Source organism: Pelobates fuscus, chromosome 1, assembly GCF_036172605.1.
Source record: "Pelobates fuscus isolate aPelFus1 chromosome 1, aPelFus1.pri, whole genome shotgun sequence".
NCBI lineage: Eukaryota > Metazoa > Chordata > Amphibia > Anura > Pelobatidae > Pelobates > Pelobates fuscus.
The window spans coordinates 255,493,877-255,521,724 of NC_086317.1; the positions used below are offsets into that span (position 1 = coordinate 255,493,877).

Below are 27,848 nucleotides of genomic sequence, written 5' to 3' on the forward strand. Positions count from 1 at the left end.
TCAGGTGACTATAGTGTCCCTCTAAGGCTTTCTGATGGGGCAGACAAATGTCCAGCTAATTCACAGATTTCACCAGCTACATGGCTTAAAATTTTTTTGAGCATATAAGCCATGAAGCTAGGCTGCTTAGTAACCCCCTTAATAACAATCAGGTAAAACTCAAAGCAAAAGTAAAGGTTCCTTCAAGCAGCATGTAGACTGGTATTATATATGATCTTTCCAAGATTCATAAAAGTCTCTACAGGTTTCTGACTGTGGTCAACTGCAGGTTACTAGACTTTGGAAACTGAAATGCACACAGCTATTTATACTACCATGGGGCTTATATGCCCTTTGGTTTAGTGGCACAAAGTCTTTAAAACGGGTACTCATGGAGGAAAGGTTTTGAGTATACTTCTAGCTTGCATTTCATATTTATCGAATTAGATAACCAAGAAGTACATCAAATATCAACCTTTCGAATACCAACCTCCCTTTGCCTATACAGGAATAGTGGTTTACTGCTTAATGCTGTTCCCCCACTTAGAAAGGTAACCTTAGAAACATATTAAATCTGGGTATATACGAGTACCCTTTTTATAGTGCATTTGACTGATATTATTCCCGTATACTCAGTGAGGTCACTTTTTGTTTTTCAGGTACCCTCTTATGCTGATTTAGAATAGCAATTAGTCCAAGTCAATCATCAAAGGACCTTCTGAAATTGCATTTATTTTACAAAGATTTGGCCCTATCCAGAACTTTAAATTTGCAATATTTCTCTTTACTTGACTGACCCAGAGCTATTTATTGCTGATGTTAAACGCACAACTTAACAGCTCGGTGACATCACAGCAATAGAAACATAATTTTTTGCTGTTTATATAAAATAACATTTCACATAGCATTGGGCATTTCAATGTACAGTTATACAATTTTATAGTAAAATTATTTATACAGTACACTTATTACTACATTTGGACAAAAAAATATATATGTCAACACTATTTATTTAAAATATGATAGTTGACTTTAAACAGAAATGCTTTTCTCAAGATATTGGCATAATTATATGTAAATATGGTCTTTTAATAATGAAACGACAAAGTTCTAATCAAGCTGAAAAGGAGTTGGCTTAGTTTTAGAATAGAAAGTTCATTATTTATTTTTATGATGTGAAAAATAGTAATGACAACAGCACCGGAATAATCAAGGTTACGGTCTGAGACAATACAGATATGGCATCAGAAGTTTGAACAATCCGTCCGTTCAGTTTCTGCACAGGCCTGAAATTTTCCTCCATTTTATCATTCACAGTAAAATTTAGGTTTTTGTAGAATGCCTCCAACTGGAAATTTAATGCAAGAGATATAATCAGAAAACAGAAGAACATGTATAAAAAACATGTATGAAAAACATTTAATATATTGTTAAACTATTTAGGAACCATATTGAACTGCATGTACAACTCTTTTTAATTTGCAAGGACTGAATAAACTTCCCACTGTCAAATATGGAGAACATTCCATGCAGAACCTTAAATGTGTGACAATCCATACAGAAAATTCTGTTTGGAACATTCTATGCAGGATATTTCATGCTGTAAATTCCATGCAGAACGCTTCATGCAGAATATTCCATGCAGAACATTCTACGCTGGACATTCCATTAAGAATATTCCATGATGGACATTATATGCTTGAGTAGGGTCTTTAGGGAACGTTAACAAAAATATGATTTGAACTTTCAAGGGACACTTTTAAACAAATATACAAACCAAAACAAAGCAAGAAAAACTTTGAAAAGTATGTAATGCATGTTTATAACCTTACAAAAAATTTGGTTACATTTTTGGTTAAATTGGTCTCAGCTAGGAGAGTTTCTTCAGCCTCCATCCCTCTTACTTAGCCTTTTCAGATTCAGACCAGTCCACTAATAACATAAACAGTGCATTACTGTGCAGCAGCAGGAGAGAGAAATCCAACACCAGAGCCTGCTCTGCATGAATCACACTGATCAGACTCCTTCTCTTATCCTGTCACAATGTTGTGAGTTGCAGAGATCTTACAACTGCACATGTGTGACTCTGACAGGCATGCCCAATTAACTTTTCCAGCATTCCTAGGGATAGGACACCGATTGCTTAGATTAGTGTTCCCTCTGGAGTGGTTGTGCAAAGCAAAGAAAGAAGAAGCAGGTAAATATGAAAATGTAAATATATTGGTCTGTTTCCAGTATGCAGTGGTTATTACCTACTAAAAGTGGTGCAAGGAAGTAAACCCAGTGAACCAGCATCAGGATCATGGGCATCCAAAGGTCATTGATGAATGTGGGGAGCGATAGCTAGCCCGTCTAGTGCGATCACACAGAAGAACTACTGTAGCTCATATTGCTGAAAAACTACTGGCCATGATAGAAAGGAGTCGGAACACATAAACAAAGTGATTTAACTCCTAAATGGCAGAGAGAGAATTGAGCAGTGAGACTGCAGGGACATAATCTATACACCAAAACTGCTCCATTAAGCTAAAGTTGTGTTGGTGACTATAGTGTCCCTTTAAGAGGTCTTGTGGGGTCCATGCCTCAACGCATCAGAGCAGCATGAGGGGGTCCTACACAATATCAGGGAGGAGTTTTTAATGTTGTGGTTGATCAGTGTATGGTGGAAATAACACTTGCATGTAATGTAAAGTGACATACATAAAAATTACACCTTTTATTTATAAAGAATGTATGTTTCAGTAAACTTGTAAGCACAGAGTTACAGTAACAGATCAGTTAAATATTTAGACAAAAAACCTACTGCTATAATTCGTACAGCTATAATTAAGCATTTTACCTGTCCTTTACTCAGTTTAATTGTATTTGGAAATAGTGTCCAGGTGACTATCTCATCGCAGTTTGGAGTTGTGAGTGATCCATTGTATCTGTAATATAGTTCGAGTTCTCTACTTTCTGGAATAAGGTCTACCAGTCTAAGGTTAGTCACATTTGCAATGCTACCTAAGGTGCATAAATAGAAAAATACATCAGTAAAACATAACAAATATTACTGTAGTCTTCTAGGTAATACATACTAAATTTGCTAATAACTCAGCTGCACAGGTCTGGTGAGGGGGAGAAAATGAGCAGTGAAGAAAAGACGGGTGACAAGAGAAAATCAAGTCATAAAGGAAGTACTGTAACAAAGCTGGAAAAGAGGAGGAATGTTCAGGAAAACAAAAGAGGGCGAAGAAAGTGAGTTGGTATGTACAGGTTGTTCTTCCTCACGCAAACTGTAAATATGGATAAGAGAAGATGAAGAACACATTCCAGCTTATGGAACAGTCTAGCAGTATTGTGTATACTTGCCAGCCTTTATCAACATATCCCTCCTTAATATACAGTATGTGTACCTTTATGATGTACAAATTATGCTGTGGGAATCAGAATGGTATTCCACAACTTTGCTATTACTCTTTGAGCCCACTCAGTTTGTTTTCTGCTCATCTTCCAATGGTCTAAGAAGAGCCAAATTTTACCTAAAGAGCATCTTAAAGGCCTGTAGGCCAAAACATTTTATTTCATTTTTGTCAAAGTTTGCTTTATGCACTACATTGTGGTGCCGGTGGACTGTTCCATGGACATGGAAAAGGTCACTTTGCAATTATCAGCCCAAACAGTGGGGTCTTATTGGTGTCCCAGGTTCTATTCCAATGCTACTAAATTGGGTAGAGACACATTATAATACATGCTATCCCTGAATAAGCACTGTATATTCCCATTGACACACTTGAGTACAGGCCTCGATACTTGTCAGTGGAGGCTGTCCATAAAGGCAGGTTGGGTGCCCGCTTTTCCCCTCCTCCCCCCAACCACCCCCAGTTTTCACTATGAAATGCTGCACAAACAGAGTTTTACACATTTGCTACTGTCATTATCATTGGGGTGTTCCTAATCAGCCAAGAACAAGAGCTTAATGGTCGCTAATATCAATTATGTGCATATGTATATGTACAGAAAGTTATTCATTGGCTGAGAGCACTCAGGTGATGCTCTCAGTCAATGAATGGCCAAAGGATCGACATCTGGCTTCTACAGCTATGCAGATTCCAGATATAGTTCATTTTACTTCAAGGAGACTTGGCAACTTGCGAGGACCCAGGTAAGAAAGCATGCCACAGCAAAACTTTTTCCCCAATTCAAATTTAAGGCCAGAGTGGTCAAACTGACAGCATAGCTGACTTAGATAAATTTTTCCAGTTCGGTTATTTTTACCTTAAATTTGAAATTCACTTTGAATTCTCACTTTAGTGAAAAACCCTTACAGTTTCTATTATTAGTTAAGGGTTACTACAAACAGTGCACCCTGTTCGGGGCAAAATGTAGATAACCCTGCCCATGTAACATGCAAATTATGCATCAGGTATTAGTTAAATATATGTAGCTTGTATTGGGACTTTGCTATTACGGGTACTAATGAAATAGATATATATAATTCACAGGGTATTCACTAAACTACAAATTGTAGTGTATTAAAAACCAAATTGCAAAATTGAGACAAAAATGTGATCTGGAAAAATTCCCCAGCTTATCTTTAGTCACAACTTGACTATTTTAGCCTTGGTTTTGAAATTTGGATATTAATCCTGATAGAGGTAGATATTAAATAAAAGCATCTTTTTTGTTTGAAACATTTTACAATATAGTTACCTTTACTTGTGATCATGTTTAAGCCATTGATGATACCATCATATTTTGTATTATTTGATGTATTCTCCTGGGATGAAAACATATTAAATGAATGTGCATTTGTTTTTAAGTAGAGGCCATACACCCTTAATTAATATATAGATAGATTAATTTTGTTTTTGTAGGTGGACAGGCCATGTTCTACAATACTGTACTGTATAGATGGTGACATCATTCATGCAATTGTTTCCCATTCTCATCTACTTCTGTGATGAAAATATATTTTACAGAAAAAATAATGTAATCTGGAGACATAATGATAGTTGTTGCAGTTCACATCTGAAATTGGAGGTAACCTTGCATCTGTGTTACCAGGTTCTGCATTCTATTTCACCACACATGGAGAATAAGAATTTCACTCCTGGAATGGGGTTTCAACTATACTTTTTCCTTGTGTTTAGCTGGCTTGGATAATGTGAGTTGCCCAAGGTAAGCAAGATAAAGTTTTTTTGTTTTTTTTAATGGGTAAGCCATCCCACGCCAACTTTCAGGCAACCACTAACAAACCCAGCATAAAAGTACATACACACACAGTATATGGTTAAATTTATGTAGACACCTGACTGTCACATCGAGGTAAGCATGTTAACACTTCAAAACTATGGGCATTATTATAGAGTTGCCGCTTCCCCTTTTCAGCTTTAACAGTTGCCACTCTTCTGGGAAGGTTTTCCACAATATTTTGTATTGTGACTGTGTGAATTTGTGCACTTTCACACAAAAGATCAGACAGTGTTGTTAACCAAAAAGTCTAACTCACAATCAGCATTCATCCCAAAGGTGTTTCATAGGGTTTATGCCAGCGTTCTATGCTGATCACTCAAGTTCCTCCAAACTAAACTCATTAAATCATGTCTTCGTGGAACTAACATTGTGTACAGTGACATAGTAATGCTGGAACAGGAAAGGACCTTCCTCAAAATGTTTCCAAAAGGTTGAAAACACTCAGTTGTCGAAAATGTCTATGTATCCTGAAGCATTATGTAGCATTATGTTCTAAAAAGTGGGCAATCCCCATGAAAACAAATGGAACCGCAGAGATATTCCAATGTTTACTCACTTCATAGAAGAATCCAAGGACAGCCAGATGTCCACCACTACTATTGTGTACAATATGAAGCTATAAAGAAATAGATAGTATGTTATCACTTTTGCATTAGGCATGGTTTCAGCAATGGCACTGTGAGAGTAAGCAAGACATGATTTAAGTTTGGCTGATCAGAAAGGTGAGTAATTTAAATTACATAAGAATGTGTTCTGTTTTGATTTGCTTTTATGTTTTTTTTTGGTTAACTGACTAACTGTACAATTTATTATTTTCTTGAATATAATAATGTAACACATATAGATGTAATGCTACAGGACAGCTTATTGATAAACAATAGGTTAAATCTGTATTTAAAAAGAATTCTGTAACTGCAAATGAGATTACGACAATTTTAGAGTTAAAATGTAATTGGGGGTTAAATGGATCCTATAGTGCCAGGAAAACAAAACAGTTTTCCTGGCACTACAGGTTTAATAGGTCCCCCCCTCGCTCGCGCCCGTCCCTCTCGCTGGGCTCAAGGGGTTAAAACCCCTCCAGCCACTTACCTGAATCCAGCGCCGATGTCCCTCTGCGCTGGGTCAGGCTCCTCCCACACTCCTGGCCGCGCACGCATTACAGCTCCCCATAGGAAAGCATTATTTAATTTTTTAATGCTTTCCTATGGGGAAAATCTGACGCTGGAGGTCCTAACGCAGAGCATGTGCAGGTCCAGCGTCAGATAACGGACCAAAGGTCTGTTTCGATTCCGGAAGAGCCCCCAGTGAATGTCTTGTAGACAGCCACCGAGGGCAGACTTATAGCTGCAGTGTAAGCAATAGGGACACAGCACTCAGACCACTTCAATGAGCTGAAGTGGTCAGGTTGCCTACAGTGTCCCTTTACCATCAAAGTTAATATTTTGAAAGATAATCAGTTCAAAAACAATGACATGTCAAGACTTTCTCAATAAAAAAGGATTTGCATAGCCTTCGTCATGAAGAAATTAGTAGTTTAAATGGTTACTCAAAACACCATGACCACTTCAGTAATTTGAAGTGGTCACTGTGCTTAGTCTGAATGTGCAGCATTTCAATTTGAAATGCTGCACATACAGAATTAAAACTCTTTGCTGACTAAAGTATCAACATATTTAAAATGAATCCTGTGCTAAACCAGTAACTCCAGAACGAGAGTTCCAGAGTTTTTCTATGCTTGCTTGGCATCTGTCGTCAGCATACATAGTATGGTAGTGACGGACAGCCAATGGTAGTGATTGACAGACAATCATGCCACCCAAGTCCTTCCGTCAGCCTATCCTCCCTAACATCTCTCAGGTAGGAACATCGCCAGATGACACAACTTGGCCTTGGTGTGGGATCTAAGATAAGTTTTACTTTTTTTTCCTTAGAAGGGGGATATTCCAGTAAGACAGAGTTTTAAATATTATCATGCTATAAGAGGTTCAATTTGTATGTTCTCTCAAAATTTTGATTCTGAAGGTTTACAAGAACACACTCTTGCAAAACCTTGGATAGTAAGAAGAGACAAGCTCCTATAAGAGACAATAGGGGCCAACACAAAAATAAGAGAACAAGATGGAAAAAAATGGAACTGGAATCATGCAACTGGGGAACACAAAGTTTCAAGTCCAGAAAGGGGTGCAATAGTTTTACAAACAGTGTCAATTCTAGAGACTATGGGCGATGACACTGTGGTGTTTCTCACACATTTTTACATGTCACTGGCATGATTCCAAATTGTGTCAGATTGTACAATAGATATTGAAGAAATTCGTAAAAATAGCAGCAAATGTTTCCCAGTACTTAGATACTCTTAGTGTGAGAAATATCCATACACATGAGAACTCATGCAAAACAAAGAGCTCACCACAGGGATCATATATAAATATCTGGGTCAAGTACAATTTCAGTAATCTATCGAAATCCCAAACTATGCTATGCGATAGAACTGTGCTCTAAAAGTAGCAGCAAGTGACATCTACTGCGACTTTGAAAACTAGTTATCTTATAATATGTAAAAGGATATTGGCCAAAGGTTCAGGAATGTATTCTTACCTCCATTGGGAATCTTTCGCCGTTTATAGAATGCTCAGATCCTTCAGACATTTCACTTCCCCAGTGGAAATGGAGCTGAACTATATTATAAGTTCCTGAAAGCCCTCCATCCTTAATGCTCATAGATGTTCTACTCAGATCTATGAATGCTAGGAGTAAAACAAAAATTAAAGTGTTAATAGCTAAAAATTACCACTGCTTGGTAGTTTGATGTTAACCAGTAATATTATGCATATTACCAGTCCAGTACTGTAGTGCTATAGGGTGTGAATTTACACCCCCTTGACTTTCAAGCAGACAACAGGACATTTTACTTCCTGCTTTTGTTAGCTCAATGCAACTGACCTCAGAAAGCAGCAATTGCCCAGTGTACCTGACTTACAAAGACTTCTCATTGAGCTGTATTGGGAAGTCTGTGATTGGACAGGCACAGAAAGTCTGGGCGGGGTTAGAAGGGGAGAGCTTGCAAAGGCAGCAGACAAAAGAACTGTAGGTTTTGCAAGCTGCTTTTAGATATATCCCAAATGAAACGATACATAATTAAATTCATGCAAGTTTTCATTTGGGGTTGTCATGATACCTGTTGTAGCCACTGTAGAGGAGGTTGGGTATCTGGACGCCCATTCTCAGGAAGGCACACAGGCACCCATCTTCTTCAGCCATTTTGGCCGTTTAGATGCTGGCCGTGATAGCCCCGCCCCCTTTTATGACGAGGCGCAATTTCGCCGACGTCATGCCGTCGATGACGTCATGGCCGCTGAAAAGTTCGAATCAGGATTTTTTGGGGGCGTGGACATCATTTAAAGACCCAAGGTATAAAAAGGTACTCACTTACAGTGAGTCATTGCCCTGTCGTGGTTCCAGCTTGTCTGTTCCCTCAGTGCTATTTCTGTGATTGATTTTTGGTTATTGACTTGGCTTTGTACACTGACTTTTCTACTTTTTCCTACCCTTGTACTCGGCTTGGCTTTCGCTTACCTGTCTTCTTGTTCCCTCAACCTCGGCTTGTTCCTGACCATTCTTTGTTTGTGTGACGTTAGTCCGGCCACTCTAAGGTCCGGTATACGTCTTTATCGTTGTTAGTACTCTGCGTGTTGGATCCCTGTCTCAATGCTGACAGGGGTATATCTATTAAGCAGTGATTTTTATTTATTTTGTATTTGGGCAGTGGAGTGTCCCTTTAACAAATAAATCTGAATATTCTCTCTAGTATTCCAAATATACTAAATAAAACATATTTTGATTTCATTTGCTTTTAAAGGAGAGTCGACATGGAAATTATATCATAAAACAATTAAAGTAATCAAGGTTCCCCATAAACCCAATATCAGTATATTTGTATTCTTTCATGCATACCGTAAATATACGCAGCTTGAAGGCAAGAGTAGTTAAGAAGTATCTCCTATTGCCACAAGCAGTGACAGATCACTAAACTGTGGCACATCCTGGATAGTAATACCCATAGACTAATTTTGATCATGTTTTTGTTAAATAAAACCCAGCATTGGGCAAATATATATGCACATATTTGTAACAAAACACATTTATATAGAATCCAAACATTACTTAGCTGCCGAAACAAATTCACAGTCTGTATTCTATTATGTGCACACAGGGTTATTCACTCATTCAGTGTGAACAGTGGAGAATTCAAAGTGAATTGAATGTTGATTTCAAATCTTTGGCCAAAAGAGATAAAATGAATATACAGCTGATTTGGAGAATTTTGCAGTTGAACTATTTTGTCTTAATGTTTTAAATTAATTAGGATTTACCGGTACTTTGAATTCCCAGCAATTCACATTTTGGTAAAAAAAAAAACCTGTTTGTGTTATCACCCGATGGATTAGACAAACCTAATAAGAACTTACCAGAATGGCCATTATTTGTCATGGTGTAGTTATACGCTTTATCATATCCTACAAATGTAAATGGCTTCAATTGTGAATTATATTTTAAGTTGCCTGTAACAACATTAATTGGGGATTGAGCAGGCCCTCCACATTTTGATCCATCTAGTGTCTGCCAGTCTCTGGGTCCTGTGCAGGAAAAATAGATAAGAAAAAAAAACATTTTCTATATATTATATTATATTATAAGACACAACTGCATGATTTGCCTGCTAAGGTTCTGCAACTGATAGAGGAGGCATTGTAAGGGCTGTGGTATCTGGGTACCAGCCAAGATGGTTTTATTAAAAGCCAGGCAGTTTAAAGTAATAAGGAGAGAGGTGAATGGTAAAGTAGGACAGAGACAGTCATGAAGAGAAACGAGGAAAAAACTAATAGAGATAATATATAGAGAGAGTAGTGACCACATTGCTCATTATGGCCTCTATTGAATATTTTTGGAAACACTTAACAAATGATTTAATGTGTTTGGATACACTTTTACAATTATCATTTCAAAATATTGAAATATCAGAAAATATATTATATATGAAAAAGATATTAATCTATTTATATAATGGCAAAATATTACAATATAAAAAATTTATTCACCAAACACTGAATTGTAGTGCTACTAAATCATGTAACTGGGACAGACTGTAATTAGAGGCTTGCCCGCAAAGAGGGCACCAAATCCGATGGCACTGCAGGGCCCTTTAGCGTGGGTCATTTCCCACCAGTGAGCAGGATTTATTTCCCTTGGCCCAAGGCTTCCTGATCAATGCTATGTGGAAATGTTGTAAACTGTTTAGTGGTATCCTTTTGCCTTGGACCAAATAAAAAGCCTGGTCTTTTAAGTACACTGAACATCTGTGCAGCCAATGACATCACTACCACGGCCACAAAGGTCCCAGCTGCGACCATGCCCATTACTGCAGAGGGACCGGCTGCCCTGTAAACCACTACAACTGCAGGCCTCTGACATAACTTAAGGGCCGGTACACTGCCCCACCTGCCCGGGGAGAGTGGCTCTGTGTGTAGGGTGGCCGACCAGACCTGGTATCCTGGTGAGCAGTTACAGGAGGAGAAGAGGGAGAGACACATTAAGGTGTAGGAGGGAATGGGACACATGGAGGGGTTAGGAGGAAGGGATTAGGACACATGGAGGAGCTGAGGGGTAGGGAATGAGACATGTGGAGGGGCTGGGTTGGAGGGAATGAAACATATGGAGGAGCTGGGGGTGGTTTTTTAGGTACGCCTCTGTGTGTAGTGTTCTGAATTTTTGTGTCTTTGATTCTTGCATAGGGAGATTGGTTGTTCCCTCATTCATTGGATAGTGCTCCGGAGATGTGGAATGGAAGTACTTTGGTCATGGTTGCTAGCTGAGCCCCGTTCCCTGTTTGCACACTCGTGTTATATCGTGCTCGTATACCCCTGTAGACAAAGACCATAGCTTCTGTACACAAACACATTCACACTACAACCTCTACAAAAATACAGCTCCTAATATACAAACAATGTAACACCTATACACATGTACACACACTGCAATCCCAGATACAAACACATGCACTCTAAAGCCCCATTAAACACACAGTACAGCCCCCTACGACACACACATACACACTCTACAGGCTCTTAATACACACACTATATCTACAGTCCTAAGATATGTGTGCACATACACACACTAAAGCCCATACATAGAAAACCACAAACAGACCACTTAACACACAAACTATACCAGAAACGGTCTTCTCTACATACACAATCCCACAAGCAGCCTCTTAACACAAATATCACAGGCAGCCACCTCCCACATGTAAAACACTATTTACAAGTGTGTCATTTAATTTGCTTTATTTCTTTATTTTAAAAGAGAGGGGTGATCTTGCCAGAAAGGGTTAAAAAAAAGTGTTATATTGAAACACATTGTTTTTGGTTGGAGTAACCCCTTAAAAGTAAATCCAACCCTGAATGGGGACATTTCGGGTGTAAGAGTCATGTGCAGCTCTTATACAGTCAGTCTCCATGCTGGGCAGTGAGCTCGTAACGCCTATTTGAGAGCCACAATCAAGGGGGAACGGTGTGAGGAGTCTAAAGTGTGGGGGGCAAAAAATGCATCTATGACTTTGTAGCCAAAAATCTTTGCACCAGATATCAATTTAGGCAACATTTTACATTTCAGTATTCAATTCACCACAGTTTAGTGTTTAGTGAATGAACTCCACAATTAATCATTAAACTAGGAATAGCTGGAAACTGTTGACAAATTTTACAAGATTTATGCCAAAGTAGTCATATTGGAAAAAATCTTAATTTGGTTATTTTTCCTGCTTGACTATTTTGGCCTAAGATTTAAATAGTTAAAACAAATAATTCCATTTGTTATCAATGAGTTTATTATTCTATTGTATAATTACACAAACTGCAGAATGATGACTGGTTGAATACTTGATGAGGATTAAAGAGATGGTTGAACTATTCCAAACACTAAACAGCTCATTTAACATGGACATATATTTATCACATTAACATGGTTTTACCTATGCATCCAGAGCATTCTTCAACTGCATAACACCACTGTGCACCTGTAACAAACAAAAAATAACATGAGAAAATGCTTTGTTGTTTTTTTTTACTTTAAGTATGGTTAGTGGGCATCAGGCCTTATAAGAAATAACTCAGATCAGACAATATCATTCCAGTACATTAACCTAGTCTCTGGCTGTTGGTAGTGTGTCCTTTGTAACTGTACTCATTGTAACATTTTGTTTTTGGGTTATATTCCACAGTTTTTATAGGTTTGTGTTCTACTTTAGTGAATTCTGGGTGCAAGGTGCTTGGAGTGGATGGAGGGTGGAGAAGCAATCTCTGCACCCAACGTACTGTCACCACCATGGTCACTGCTTCACTGAAAGAGTAGCGGGTTGCCTTTGCCGTTGTTACACTTGGCTGCATTACAAGTGGTAACCTTGCTTTATACTATGGTGCTCTTGATACCTGATTCTAATGACTGTGTGGGTGCAGCATTGCACTGTTTTTCCTTAGCATGGTTATTTTTCAATGAATATTATACTCTATTATACTTTACATATTTACTATAACATTGTATATCTTTAATATAATGCTAATGCTAACAATATTATACAATGGAAGTGTGGCACCTTCGCTAAGAATGATGGTAGTTATGTCCGCAGCATCTTGTTTGTTGGTATCCACTATACTAAAGTGTTTAGTATCTTAAAGGGACAACTATAGTCATCAGAACAATACAGCTTAATGTAGTTGTTCTGGTGAGTATATTCAGCCCCTGCAGACATTTTAAAGTAAACACTGACTTTTACTGCTTAGGAAGATTGCTAGTGGCAGTCATTTAGACAACCAATAGAGGTGCTTCCTGGGTCATTGCTGCACAATGATTACATTATATTACAAAAGCATAATTGTATTATAAGTATAACCACGGTCTCCTGAACTGCTGTTTCCTCTTGTCTATTGCAATGATTGAGATGTAAAAGTATGGAAGCATGGGACTTTATGTTGCGTGTCCTGATATCTATTTTCCAGCAGGATGGTGGTATATAGTGAATGTATTTGCTAGTCAGTCCCAGTGACCTATGTGTACCCATACCCCCTTGCTTGAAAATACAGTGGTGCCACTAATGGTTCCCAATTCACCTCAGGTATATTGTCAAGAAGATGCTCATTCCCTGCCATCAGGTATGTTAGTATTCCTCCGTACAATACTAGTTAGAGGCTGTGTCCATGGCATCAGACTTGTGCATTCAGTTTCAAACTAATTGCAATCTGCCTGAATTTCAGCCCATCGTCGATTCATCTGAAATCCTGAACTATAAAAAAATATATGAACAAATCACAAAACAAACAATGGCAGAAATAGTTTTGTTTGTTTTGTGATTCAGAGTTCTGTCAAAAAAAAAGAAGAAGAAGAAGATGATTGATGGTTATGGGACAGCCACTAAATGCTGATTTTATTAAAAAATTAAGTGGAAGGTGACCATAGAGGGGGGAAATTTGCAACATTAAAATATATATGTTTGCATATTATATATTTAAAGAAATGTTACTATATATCTGTATAAATATAGATATTGCTGTCTTACATTCTATGGTTATGAACCAAATGGCTTGAAAATGCTCCTAGCAGTGTAACTAAAACTATACACATAATATTCATATTTTGCAGCACACTGATTGGCCAATTTTATGCCAAGAATGATTACAAATATATATATTTTTAATTACTCCTTCAAGTTTGGGTTCTCCTACAAGTGGACTGTGGAGAACATTTTCTCTTTCTCTTTGGCTATTGATGTCAGGCGTGGCAGCCAAAGATAAGTGGCAAAACAACATTTCATCAGAAATACTACAAGGAACTAAAAAAAAAAAAAAAAAAAATTTTAATCTATTTCCACTCACTGATACCTGAATATTAATGCAAATTTAGCCCTACCCTATAGTACTCCTTCTTACAAACAGTAATTATCCACATTGTTTAATTCATTTTAGCTGAGAGAAAGCAAGATTAACTAGAAAAGCTAAAATTTCTGGGCAAATTGTATGAAGTGTTCTTGCCTCCACCAGTAGTCTACAAGTGGAGTGGGCGGAGTAACTGTTGCGTGGTTGGAGTGGCTGGAGTAACTGTGGAAAGGTTGGACTGGGCAGAGTAACTTTATGAAACATTGATTAGCTGTATTGTTGTAACATTGTATGTCACTGTTTTTTTTGTTACAGGTATAACAAATTGACTAACATGGAAATATATTTATTAAATGTGATAGTGCTCACTTTTGTGTTATCAAAACTGTAGGAATGACAGCAGTTTAGAGAATGTGTTTCATCTAGCAGCCTCTGGGTTCCCGGAACACTAAAAACAAACTGGTCCGTGCTGTTTAACCTGCCTCACTTTAAATTGTTTAAAATGTTCTCAACTTAAAAAAAAAATTACGCAGTTATAATTCTGGCATAAGTATACATGTTTGACCTTCTCAGAAATGCAATGCCATATATTTAACATAATTTTTAAATGTAACAAAACTAATCATAAGCCGGTGTAGCTTAGCAAGTTTAAAACAATCTGCTGATGTTATACAGCCAGATACTTCCATGTTTTTCTTCTTCTAAAAATGTGCTGTTAAATCTACCACACACTACTGTTACTCGTCTTTCACCTTAAAAAATGTGCACATTTCTCTCATGCCACGCAACTGTATTTCTATGTGTCTGAAAACTATGGTAATCACTGTTGTGGCATTACTAGACTAATTGTTATCTACATCAATGCACGAAAAATAAAGAATTAAAAAAAAAAATGCTCCAAATTGCTCACTTCACTGGCGGTTGCCATTTTCAAACAGTCATAGTTTAAAAACTATAAATCCTACAGCGAAGAGCTTTATAGACCTACATTGTACTGCATAGTATGTCTCTGAAATATTAAAAATGAAGGCACAGTCGCAGTTTAGAAATTGCCCTTCAAATTTGAGGTGGCTAGAGTGGAGTTTCAATGAATGTCAATGGACGGCGTGAGTTGCAAACAAATGGTCATATTGTGAAAACTTTCAGGACTATGGCTTAGTCGTGACATTTAGATATTTTTAGTGGCAGCAGGGATAGCTGAACGTTTTGATATAAGATTTGTGTAGGTGGGCATGAAAATGAGGGAGTGGTGGCAGTTTAGAAATCATGTCCTTATTTTTCAGCTCACACTCTAGCTTTTGTCAGCTCCCACTCTAGTTTTGAACATTCTGCCATTCATTCCCATGGGACCAATTTCGCCACAAAAACGATGATATTTTGTGAACCATGCGGCAAATCTTCCACAAAGTGGGTTCCACATGACCCAGGAAGGATCTCTAACAGCCATCTGAGGAGTGGCCAGTGAAGTTATCACTAGGCTGTAATGTAAACACTGCATTTTCTCTGAAAAGAAAGTGTTTGCAGCAAAAAGCCTGAAGGGAATGATTCTACTCACCAGAACAAATTAAATAAGCTGTTGTTGTTCAATGACTGTAGTGTCTCTTTAAATGGACACTCCAGACCCCTGGTCCTGGCACTTTTGTCCTTTTTTTTTTTTTCATTTTGGAAAAAGTGCAGATTTCAATAGAAATTTAATTTTTTATAAATTATACTGGTTACATCCCCCTGGCTTTTCAAGCAGACAACAGGTCCTGTTACATCCGGGCTTGGTTAGCTTATTTGCACTGAACTCAAGAGGCAGCAATTGCCCACGGCACCTGCCTTGCAAAGACTTCTCATTGAGCTGCATTGAGAAGTCTGTGATTGGACAGTCACAGAAAGTCTGGGCGGGGCTAGGAGAGGAGGACTTGCAGAGGCAGCAGACAAGAGATCTGTAGTTTTTGCATGCTGTTTATAGATATAGCACAAAGGAAAAAAATGCACAATTAAATGCATACATTTTCATTTGGGATATATCTACTAAACAGTGATTTTTATTTATTTTGTATTTGTGCAGTTTAACTGGTTCAATTCCAGGGAAGAACTTTTCATACACTGCCCATGAAAAGATATACCTCCATGAAAATATGTTGGATTCTAGATTCTAGATGTACTATCCCCCCACAGCATCGGGTTCCAAATAGCTGTCTGCAAACATTGCTGAGATAACATGAGAAATGTATTATTCCATTAAATCAAGCAAACATCCATTGGGTTTGCTACTTGGACCCTACATAGCAATTACCCTAAACAGTGTTTAATATATATATTATATTTATTTACACAGTGTATACTTTTCCATAAACTGTGTAATGTGACCTATATGCAGCTGTTTATTCTCAGAAGATAAAAAAGTATATATTAGGCACACAAATCATGTGTAATGGGTTCTTTAATGTGTATTGCAGATGCTGTTTTCTCTGAGCCACATTACGTTCTAATCAGTAACACTTCCCTTGCAATCACTTAAAGTGCTCTCTGCCTGCACAAAAAATGGTGATCCCACCTTCTGTGTGAGGATGCTATTTATTTAACCTTACAGTAAGCTGCAGGGAAGGCTTATCAGTTTCCAACTTCTCACAAGCTAAAATAGGCTATTTACAAAACAGTTAAGACTGAAACGTTAGACTCTGGCAAAATGTCAATCATATTGTTACAGAAGAAAATGAACGCTCTATCTTGCATTCTAAAGAAACTCCGATCATGAAAGCAAACACTGTTCTATGGCTTGATTCAAAGAGTTTCTTTTTTTCATTTAGGTAGATTGCAACTATTCTCATACAATAGGCATGTGTAAATGGTGCTTTGTGTCTTTAAGATGGGTAGCCATGCAGCATGAGATCATCAAATAAGACTGATATTTAAATTTGTTCCACAATGAAAGGATGGAAGGAAAATAAATATTCTTCTCCCTATACTAAAACATAATTTTTAAAAGTGACTAAAATATCAAATTAGATATTCTTATTACTTATAAAGTTACAACTTCCACTGGTCCACAAACCAGATTAATAAAAAGTACGTTCTTTGGCCTCTAGGAAGTGGCGTCAATGGCGTATTGTGTGTGTTATCAGATTAATGCTCAGAGCTGCAATAACAGAGTATATCCGTAATTTCACATGCTTAGATAGACTTTGCCAAGTTGTGCTTATTTATGTAAAAGATAATGGCGGGCCGCAGTGTTGGATTAATGTGTCCTGTGATGTCCTGATTTCTACGTTAAACTTCAAAGGTAAGCAGAAAAACCTGAGATAAACAGGATCCAGTACTTTTTAGGATCCCATTCTGTTTATTTCTGAATTCGTTGCTTGTTTTAAGATCTGACCATTGTGTATGTGCATCACCTCCTTATTTTTGGGACTAATACCAATTTTAATAATTGAGTTCATTGTTTCATTGTTTGTTTTAATTTTCTTGGTAGCGACATCAAGGATTCTACTTAAATATTTCAAATTTTTTAAACATCAATGCCGGCTGTTGCTCTCATTAAGCAGGGAGTTGTTTTCTCCTTCTCTTAGGCGAGCCTTAAAGATTACTGGTTTACTTTGATTAAATACTTTTTTTATATATGTACACAGTGCTAGGCAAATATTTTTTGCATTTTTTTTTTACTGAACATAACTTTGCTGCTAGACAGCCACAATCTGTTCGGGAGAGGATTACCCAGGCAAAAACAGGTGCTATCCAGGGGCAAATGAAATAAACAGAGTTTGGTTTACTAAAACATAGTAATCACACTCAAACTTAATTGCTCTCTACACAATTTCAATTTCAATGATCAATACAAATCTGTGTGCATTTAAGAACAGTTTATATATTTGTCCCTCTCCAGTCATAGAGGATTGAGCAAAGCACATTTTACATCTGACAACAGTTTTTATCAATAGAATTGTTGGCACAACAGACACACAGGGTGTCTGATCTTTTAAGTCTGCTTTGCTATACATATGAATCCCACCAGTGCCATAAACAGTAACATTTTCACAGATGATGTAATCATTTAAGAGTGCCTGAGTGTGTATGTGTATATGGCATACGTAGATTTTTCAATAAATTAAAGGATGTGTATATATATCCTATTAAAGATCAAAAGATAATCAATAATGACAGGCAAATGAAAACGTTCATGGACAAAACAAACACAAACACAGACACACTTAGATACTCTTGATAACACATAGACACAAAAAACACTCACATGCTTAGCCACATTTAGACACAACCATGGTACTCAACTTGTGCACTCGCACACGCACTGCAATAGTTGCTCACACACCCTTACTCTCACAAACACACGTGAATTAAATAAAAACAAATTTAAATAGACTGTATATAAAAAGCATAATAATTCAGGGATAACATCATTTATGCATGTATAATAGATGTACCTCCTACAACTCACCACTTCACAACCTGCAATCTAGCAGAGCTGGCTATTATACAACTAGCTATAGATTATAGAGCTACAATTTTGCTATATGTATAATTTCTACATGCTCTGGATGCATGCTAAATTTGCATGCTGCCAGAAGGAAGTCAATGCATTTGCTAAGAAAAAAAAATCCAAAAGAACTGCTTTGATAATTTGAAGGATTTCCCTAAAGCAGTATATGAATTATGTATACATTTTCAGGTGTTTCCCATCACTATGGAGAACTGATATGAGTCTAGGAGCATATGTTGGATCTGGCATCTGTACTTATCTCTAGTTATGGGTCTTAATGATTTCACATAGCTGACTTACACTAATACATGGTCTATGTCAGTGTCAAGTAAGTACCTACATTTTAAATACTGCAAATATTTAAGCTACATGATCTTCTGATTTATGAATGCTTCTGGGTTTGTTTTTCAATCCAGGGAGGTCTTTCAATGCAAGTTTAATAAGCAATTTTTTTTCTTCATAATTTAGACGCCAACATTCTGATCATACCTATGATATAAAACAGTCCGTGCGTAATCTAAGGGAATTACCTAATATAATCATTTAGGGTCTTTATGAGGGATTACTGGCTTGTAAAATCACTTGAAATGTATTTATTCATTCAAGTAACTATGAAGACTTGTAAGTCATCTAGACACACTGCAAAACAAATATGTTGATAACGGAAAATTGTACATAAAATCTAAAATCTTTATTTGAGCGTTTTTATTGATGAATTACCATTGTTACAACAACAAAAAACAAAAGTCAATAATTAATTCTACATGATTGTCTGCAAACTCTAATGTATGAGTTTAGTTATCTATATAAACAAATATTACAGAAAGATAGAAACAGGGACTGTGCTACAATAAGGAGGTAAAGGCAACCGCCATGGGCCTGAGGGGTGCAACGTCCGTGTGACCAGCAGGAGGGGCACACAGTGCTTTCCCTTACTACCAGTCACTCCATGTAGTGTGGCCACAGAGACAACATTAGAGGATCTTCTTTATCCTTTACCCGGTCTAACAGGAAAAGAAGAGGCACACAATGGAGATGGGGGGAGTAAGAGACAGACACAGGTGCTGAGGGGAAGAGACACACAAAGTGGGGAGTGAGAGACACACAAGTGGGGGCCGTAAAAGACACACAAGGGAGTGTAAGTCACACAAAAGGGGCAAAAGATACACTAAAGGAGGATGTAAGGCACAAAGAGGATTAGATACACTAAAAGGGAATGACATTAAAAATAGGGGATAAGCAACACTAAAGGGGTAAGAAATTAAAAAGGGGGTTATGAGGCATACAGGTGAAGATGCATTTTGAGGAGAGATTGGAAAAGAAGATAAGAAACACTAATGGGAGTAAGAAATTCAAAAGGAAGGTTATGAGACATACAGGTGAAGACGCATTTTGAGGAGAGATTGGAAAAGAAGATAAGAAACACTAATGGGAGTAAGAAATTCAAAAGGAAGGTTATGAGACATACAGGTGAAGACGCATTTTGAGGAGAGATTGGAAAAGAAGATAAGAAACACTAATGGGAGTAAGAAATTCAAAAGGAAGGTTATGAGACACACAGGTGAAGACGCATTTTTGGGTGGTGGGGTGGAAAATGTGTCTTTGCCTGTGTAGAGAAAAATTCTTGCACTGGCCCTAAAAAGAAAGCCAACTACGTTATTATTCTGAGTCACACTCTATGTGACATTTTTGAAATAGAACACATTAAAACAGGTTTAAATTAATATTTAAAAGTTATGGGATTTCTACCTTTGTGTTGTGTTACTGGAAAAATCCAAACCTGAATATTGATTGGTTGTTTTGTGGTTCCACATAGAGAATGAAGATGGATTTTAAAGTATAGTCAGTTAATTCAAACATAGAGGTAAAGCGATGGTATCCCCAATTATGTATATTTCATCATCTAATCTAATCTGTAGTACCCTAAGGTACTAAAAGATTCATTATTTTAAAGCATACATATTTCTATAATGTTATAGTGAACAGGGTACTTTTGGGCATTGTGGACAACATTTTTATTTCCTTCAGCTCTGAAAAATGTGATTCAAGCTTATTGTTAATAGTAATGTATCACTTAATCATGGGTGTACAGTAGTTTTAGTCATTTCCCTGCATTGGCTTACTCAACAGGATGTAACTGTTAAGATACAATGATAGGCAGAGATTCAAACCTTTTTCATTAATATAAATGATTTAAATAACTTTGTGTACATGAGTTTATGTTTATTGTTTAGTCAATTGGATTATTTTTTCAAGAGATAAAGAAAATTAGACAATAAAGTTTATTAAGTAAACAGTGACAGAGTTATTCACTGACAGTAAACAGTAACAGAACATTTTCAGGGGAATTCAAAGTGAACTGAAACAGAATTTCAAACTTTAGACCAATATATAAAAATAGTCAGAGTTGTCTCCAGTTTAGCTATTTTAGCGTAGAATTAGAACTTAATTTTGAATTCACTTTGAATTGCCAGCAGTTTACTGAATAACCTTGTCAGATGTGTATAGAGAGCCTATTCTTTCAATGTTATGTATTAGCTTGGTTGAACAAAGTAAATAATTTGCTACATTATCCAAGAGCTATTGAATTAACTGATTATATGATATCTGCAGAACTAAACAGGTGATTAAATGGTGTTAGAAGTGCCTTCACAACCCTGATGTAAAATGTATTTAAAGGAAAACAAAACTCCCTCCATTCAGCGTTAAACCATTTTCGAGTAGTTTAACACTGAATTAAGGTGCCAGACCTCTCATTGCTCACTCCCATTGGAGGTATGGCTAAGACAGCCATATCAAATCATACCTGCAATGGACACTGTGATAAGTTGAGTGTGGTCAGCTGACATTCTAAGCCAATCACAGCTGCCCATTGCTACTCAGGCTAATTCTTCCTCATTAGCGCAAACAGCACAGATGTAATTGGTTGCTGGGACTCTTGTTTAGTATTAAAACATTAAAAACAGTTGAATGCTCAATGAAAGGGCGGCACCAGTGCACTGCAGACACTATAACCACTTCAAAGGGATGAATCAGTTACAGTATTCTATAGAATCCCTTTAAAGAAACAGATAAATAAAAGGGCCATGCAGCTAAAAGTACGACATGCATTAAATGTAGTGAAAAAGAACAAATTAAAGATCCTTTTAAACACCACCTTCCCCTTCTACATACATAGTATGTATGGCAAGTGTGAATCTCTTGTTATCAAAACACCCAAAACAATGAACAAATAAATATTCTCTACTCTTTCACCATCCTTTTTATGTAGTGGAACATAACTAGATCCACTTAAGCAAATTCAATTTACAAATTTACCTTTGCTGTCAGTTTATAAACCTTGTCAATCCTGCTACCTGTTTCAGATATATCACAGTGGTATAACCCACTAAATCATCACTGAGGACCTTATTATGTAAATCACCAGCTTTACTGAACATAAATAAATAAAACTGACTAAATTGTAAATGTTTGACTTCTAGGGGCCATTGAAGACTTAATTTAAAACCAATGCTACATCCTGCTCTGTAAATTGAACTTTAATCACATATAGGAGACTCCTGTAGGGTCTAGAATGCTATTAACCAAGCAGTAAATAAGAAATTTTAGTTTAAACAGAAGTTGCAATAAAGGAAGTGTAAACATTCAATGACTCTTTACAGGAAGTGCATAGGAAGGCTGTGTCTGTCACATGCACAGAGGTGTGACAAAGACTGCATAAAGAAAGTGATTTAACTCCTAAATGTTTTGAGAATTGAGACTGGAATTGAGACTGGAGGGGTACGATCTATACACCATCTGCTTCATTATTCCTTTGATGACTACAGTGTCCCTTTAATTTTAAAACTTTAATATTCCACTATAATCTATACTGTTGCATACTAAGGATGACATGTGGAGAGGAAGAACTTTAATAAAGAATGGGTAGGGAAATATTTTTATTGTAGTTGAAGAAGAAGCACTTTACTGGAGATAGAGAGTGGAAAAGAAAAAAATTTAAAGGAGAATAAAAGAGAACAAATTTCATTGTGATAGGGAGTGGAGAGGAAACAAAATTTGAGGGCGGAGAATGGCAAAATTGCTTTCGGGTAGTGAGAGATAATAATAATGATAATAATGGGGAAGTAAAAAGTTTGAGGGTGAAGAGAGGTAAGGACATATTTATTAGGGGTAGGGAGTGGAGAGGAGAGGAAAACTATTATGGGTGAGGTGAGAGTAAAATATTTATTTGTGGATAGGAGAGGCAGAAGTGTATTGAGGCATGAGCGATGGGGACGAGGCATATTTTAATAGGTTCAAGAGTGGAGAGGAAGAATTGTAATGGAAAGGAATGTTTTTTATTGGGGTGGAGAATAGTGAGAGCAAATTTTAATAGAAGTGGGGAATGGAGAGGACACTATTTATTAGGGGTGGGGAGTGGAGAGGCTGCATTGCCCTGGACATGGGGAGTACAACATTTTATTGGTTGTAGGGAGTAGAGAGGAAGATTAATAATGGGGAATAATTTTATAGAGATGTGAAGTGGAGATGCCACATTTTAATGGTGAGGAAGAATTTCATTATGAATGAGGAGTAGAGAAGTAAAATGTGGGTAAGAAACGGAAAGGAGGAATTGAAGTAGGGTTCTTGGTAGAATTGTACTAGGGGTTGATCAAGGGCTGTATTTTATGAATAAGAATGAGCCATCAACTAGATCTTTTAGTCTGCTTGTGCCAGCCAACCAGTTTCTGCACTACCTCTATACTAATATTCCTATATTTCTACTCTAACATCTTTGACATAGTGCTGATTTTTAAGTTTGCATGTTCCACTTAGTCTACCTTATGATGACCTATGGTAAAAATACGTTTTGAAATGTTGTAGCATCTGGTAAAATGACTCTAAAAGCCATTATAAAGCTTAGACAGTTGTAATTGCATCTACTCATATAGTTTTATGGATTACATAAATTGGTACTGATTAACTACTCTCCCTACATGGTGAACTCTTGCATTTCCTACAGTCTCCAGTTGGTCTGTCTAGATGTCCGTTCTGACACCCAAATATATTCACTATTTGGAGGAGAGTACTTGATCATTATCAGTATCACCAAAAGAGGATAAATTGTAATATCTTTTAAACTATACTCTGGATTTTCTCATAATCAATCATGATGGGATATATATGTATACATACACACGTTTACCACTAAGCTGCTTCACATTGAGATTGAGGACACAGCAGTCAATAAAAGACCAGCATTCAATCGGCAAATTCAAACATGTAATATTAATTATTTACTTATACACAAGTATAATAAAATATTGAGAAGTAAGAATTTATATTTTGTTATAGACCAAAGTTTACAAAGTTACAGTAACAATATGACCTTTGAATTGCTTTGTGTGTATTTGCCCAGTGTATTCAAGGCCAATTCAAAGCTGTACCACTGGCTGCCTGGACATCACATGTATTTTATTACTGAAAATGTGTACTGTAGTAAAATAAAAATGACACTTCACATTTTAATCTGTCATACATGATATGGAAAATAAATATCCAATTTGGGGTCTCAATTTTGGTGCAGGGAAAGGTTTACATCAAATTGCCTGATAACAATTTCACATAAACAAAACTGCAACAGAAAGAGTAGATGAGACTTGTTTTTTTTTGGTAAATGATTTGATACAATCTGGAGAACAGTTTTCAAAGATCACGTGCCCATAGCCACAGCCTGAGATGTTGTGGCTATGGTGCTTAGAATTTCCATTTAGCATACCGTCCAAGGGTACACAGGTTATGTTTAGACATTTTATACAAAAATAACTGGGGGGGGGGGTATATTAAAATTTCAGATCTGATTACACAGGCTTGCTGAAAGAGAGGATTAATATTACCAGTCACTATGACATTTTGTGCTGCTACGCAAAACATCCTGCATATATTGCATTCTGTGATACCAAACTGGCTGTGATAGCATAAACAATTTGAACTATATGTTTAATAATTTAAACAATTCCGGATTCTTTTCCTGTCTTGTGGCTTACAGGGTACTCAAGTGTTACAATAGAAACCTGTTATCTAAAACGTATCTAACCTTTACAATGAAGCTAGATGTCTAACTGTCAAATGCAATCTTTTGCATCATACAATTTTGTAAAAATGTAAATAACATTTTACTTAACACTTATTTACATTAAGTCTTTACACTGTGTTATAGAGTACTAATGACACAAGCATATGATCACGCATGCTATTTGTACTTAATACCACCACCTATAGGTCATACATATACAATACAATTGCTGAAGGAGATCTTTTCATGATAATCTGTCAGGGTTATTTACTAAAGTGAGAATTGTTAGGAAGTCAAAGTGAATTTGAAATATTGGGCTACAGTAGCCAAAATAATTGAATATAAATCCCTGCAAGCTTATAAACTAAAAGGAACTGCACTGATCATGCATGGAGAAAGATCTGGTATAGACTAAAGCAGCAACACCCCCCCCCCCCAGATGTTGCTGAACTACAACTCTCATGATCTCATGATTCTCTGGCTATATATGTAATTCAAAGAATCATGGGAGCTGTAGTTCAGCAACATTTGGGGGGCCGAGTTTGAGGACCCCTGGACTAAAGCATTGCCTTCACTTGTTGGTGTAATATGTGAGCTAAAAGGGGGCTCCAGACACTTGTTTTATTTGAGCTAGTGATTTATTTCTTGCTTATTTTATTTTAATCCATTTCCTGGTGGCTCCTTCTGCATATTTTATTGCAACTGTGACATGCTTTTAAATGGTCAACATGGTACGGATTCCATTTTTGACTCTATGTTCCATGGAATTTGTGGGATAATGCTTTTTTAGCAGACACCAAATCACTTAACTAAATTAGTGCTTTGTGGCATTCTAATCACCAAATGTAGCACTGAAATGCATTCAGTGAGTACGTAAGTGATAATGTGAAGTGGATAACCCCAAATGTATCATGATTACCAAACGAAGGGGAATATTTATTTGATATCATCTTCCAATCAGCTGCATGTTTAGAGTATGTATTTTAATGTATATACATATCTTTCCATCCTATCATTTTACAATTTAGCTTAGTTTCATGCTTAGAAGTCATTGTTTGGTGAGTTGTACTATGGTATGGTAATTTAGGAGATAGATGCATGGATCAGTATTTCTTTGTTAGATAGAACTGAAACCTGTTCTCTGTAAGTTAAGTAGAAAATCTATAGGACACTGTGACGGCTGGAAAAGAGATCACTCATTAATTGTTATAGGTGTATGCTCTTTAGGTTATAGTGGTTTATTCTCTAATCACCAAAGATGTTATGCACTAAATTCAGAACTGTAGTGAATATATCTGGAGAATATTTCCTGGACAGCTATTTTGGTCTAAATTTAGCAAACAGGTTTTAATTCGCTACAATTTGGAATTTAGTGAATAACCCTGCAAATGTAGTAAAATAAAAACCAAATGGCAAAATGCAGGCAAAAAACTGCAAAGTTGTGACTACCACATTGGAATATATTTTTACCTAAATTTTTAGTTTCAAATACACTAAAAGTCAGCAATCCGAGACTGTCAGATAAGGAATGAGGGTAAAATAAGACATTGAAGATCACTGGGAAGACAGCAGTGGACAAGATTAGAAATGTCTGTGCAGGACATGTAATAGACATCCCACTCTTCCTTTTACTTCTTTTTAGTAGAAGCATGTAGCGAATCAATCTCATATCACCCTTCGTTTTCATTCCTTTTAAGTACAGCTATGCAGTGCATTCTCACAGGACATTTTTCTATAGAGTTATAGACACAGTAAGACATACGCAGAATATCATTTTCAGCATTTTAAAGTCAGCGTGCTTCAATAAATGTGGTTGAAGATCCCAGAAATGAAACAGTTAATAGGGCTTAAAGAAAATGCATTAGATGAAAAAGTTCATAAACATTCCCTTTCTTATATGTAAAAGTTGTTAGGCAGATATTGAATGTGAAGACTTCATTGTTTATATATAAAATACAGTATTGTTTCATTTATTAAACACTTACATTGAAATGGGCATATTTACTGTCTATCTATCTATCTATGTGTGTGCATGTTATTATTATTATTATTGCCATTTATATAGCGCCAACATATTCCATAGCGCTTTACAATATTATAAGAGGGGGAAATGTAACAATAATGAGACAATTACAAAAACTTACAGGAACAATAGGTTGAAGAGGACCCTGCTCAAGCAAGCTTACAGTCTAGAGGAGGTGGGATATAAAACACAATAGGGATGGGGATTTTTTTTTTATATATATATATATTACAATTAGTGAATTTCAGAATGATAACCAAATAAACCAGAGTTACACTTTTTATTATGATGATGATGCCACTCTGCAAAGTATAGCAATCTACTTCTGTTTGTTATACCCTTTTAAAGTATTGCTTTATTTTTATGTTCATTTGTGTGATTAAGCCATTGCTAATAGTAAATTAAATATATTATATGATGTAATAAAATCAGCTACAAAACTAAATAGAGGCAATTAAATAAAATGGACAAATAAAAGCCGTACCTTTCAATTATCACTAACTCTGAAATCAATGATTATTTGGTTTTAACCTTAGGCAACTAAATGGTTAACTAAAATACATTGATATTTTTATTTATTTTTTAAAAGAGAACTTTCATGCAGTTTGCACTTTTGGTATCTGCATTTTGCTGAGCTGAGTCTAGTTTTCAGCAAAGACTAAGAGACATAAAGAAGAATGAATGAAAGGAGCTTGCCTTACCTTCCCCTTTTCCAAAGATACACTGCAGGATGAGATAAAAAGCAAAGCAGAGGGATTTCATCTTTGCAATGGACTTTTGCAGGTAACCAGAATCAATGATGAGAATTAGACTGTGATCGCATTTCTGCTGAGACCTTTTATACACTGTTAGGACAGATAACTAGGGAGGTGTGCTCCTCCTTTCCCCAGTCCTCCCACTACTGCATAGTCTGATACCACCAATAAATGTCATTGTGCATCCTTGTAAAAGCACTGATCTATGTGAGACCTGTCCGTGTCTTCTGCATCTGTTTCCATATACACAGAACTGCACTGTAGCCTGTAAATAAGGTGAGTGCTGGATAAAGCATTGATCATTTGGGACTATATTTGCAAAGAGCAGTGCTGGGTTAAAGTTCATCTTAGATAGTTCACTGATCTCTGTGATGATTGCTGCACTGTA

The 27,848-nt window shown here is 36.6% G+C and overlaps 1 protein-coding gene across 1 annotated transcript; it reads right to left on the reverse strand.

Moving 5' to 3' along the window:
- Positions 1-27,529, reverse strand: LOC134612246 (carbonic anhydrase 4-like). The gene is made up of 8 exons (XM_063456595.1): positions 27,407-27,529; positions 12,248-12,292; positions 9,684-9,851; positions 7,813-7,961; positions 5,771-5,830; positions 4,672-4,738; positions 2,819-2,982; positions 1-1,327 (listed from the first exon to the last, which is right to left on the reverse strand). The coding sequence occupies exons 1-8, from the start codon at positions 27,465-27,467 to the stop codon at positions 1,148-1,150; spliced, it is 894 nt and encodes a 297-aa protein (XP_063312665.1). The 5' UTR covers positions 27,468-27,529; the 3' UTR covers positions 1-1,147.
- Positions 27,530-27,848: the final 319 nt, after the last annotated feature.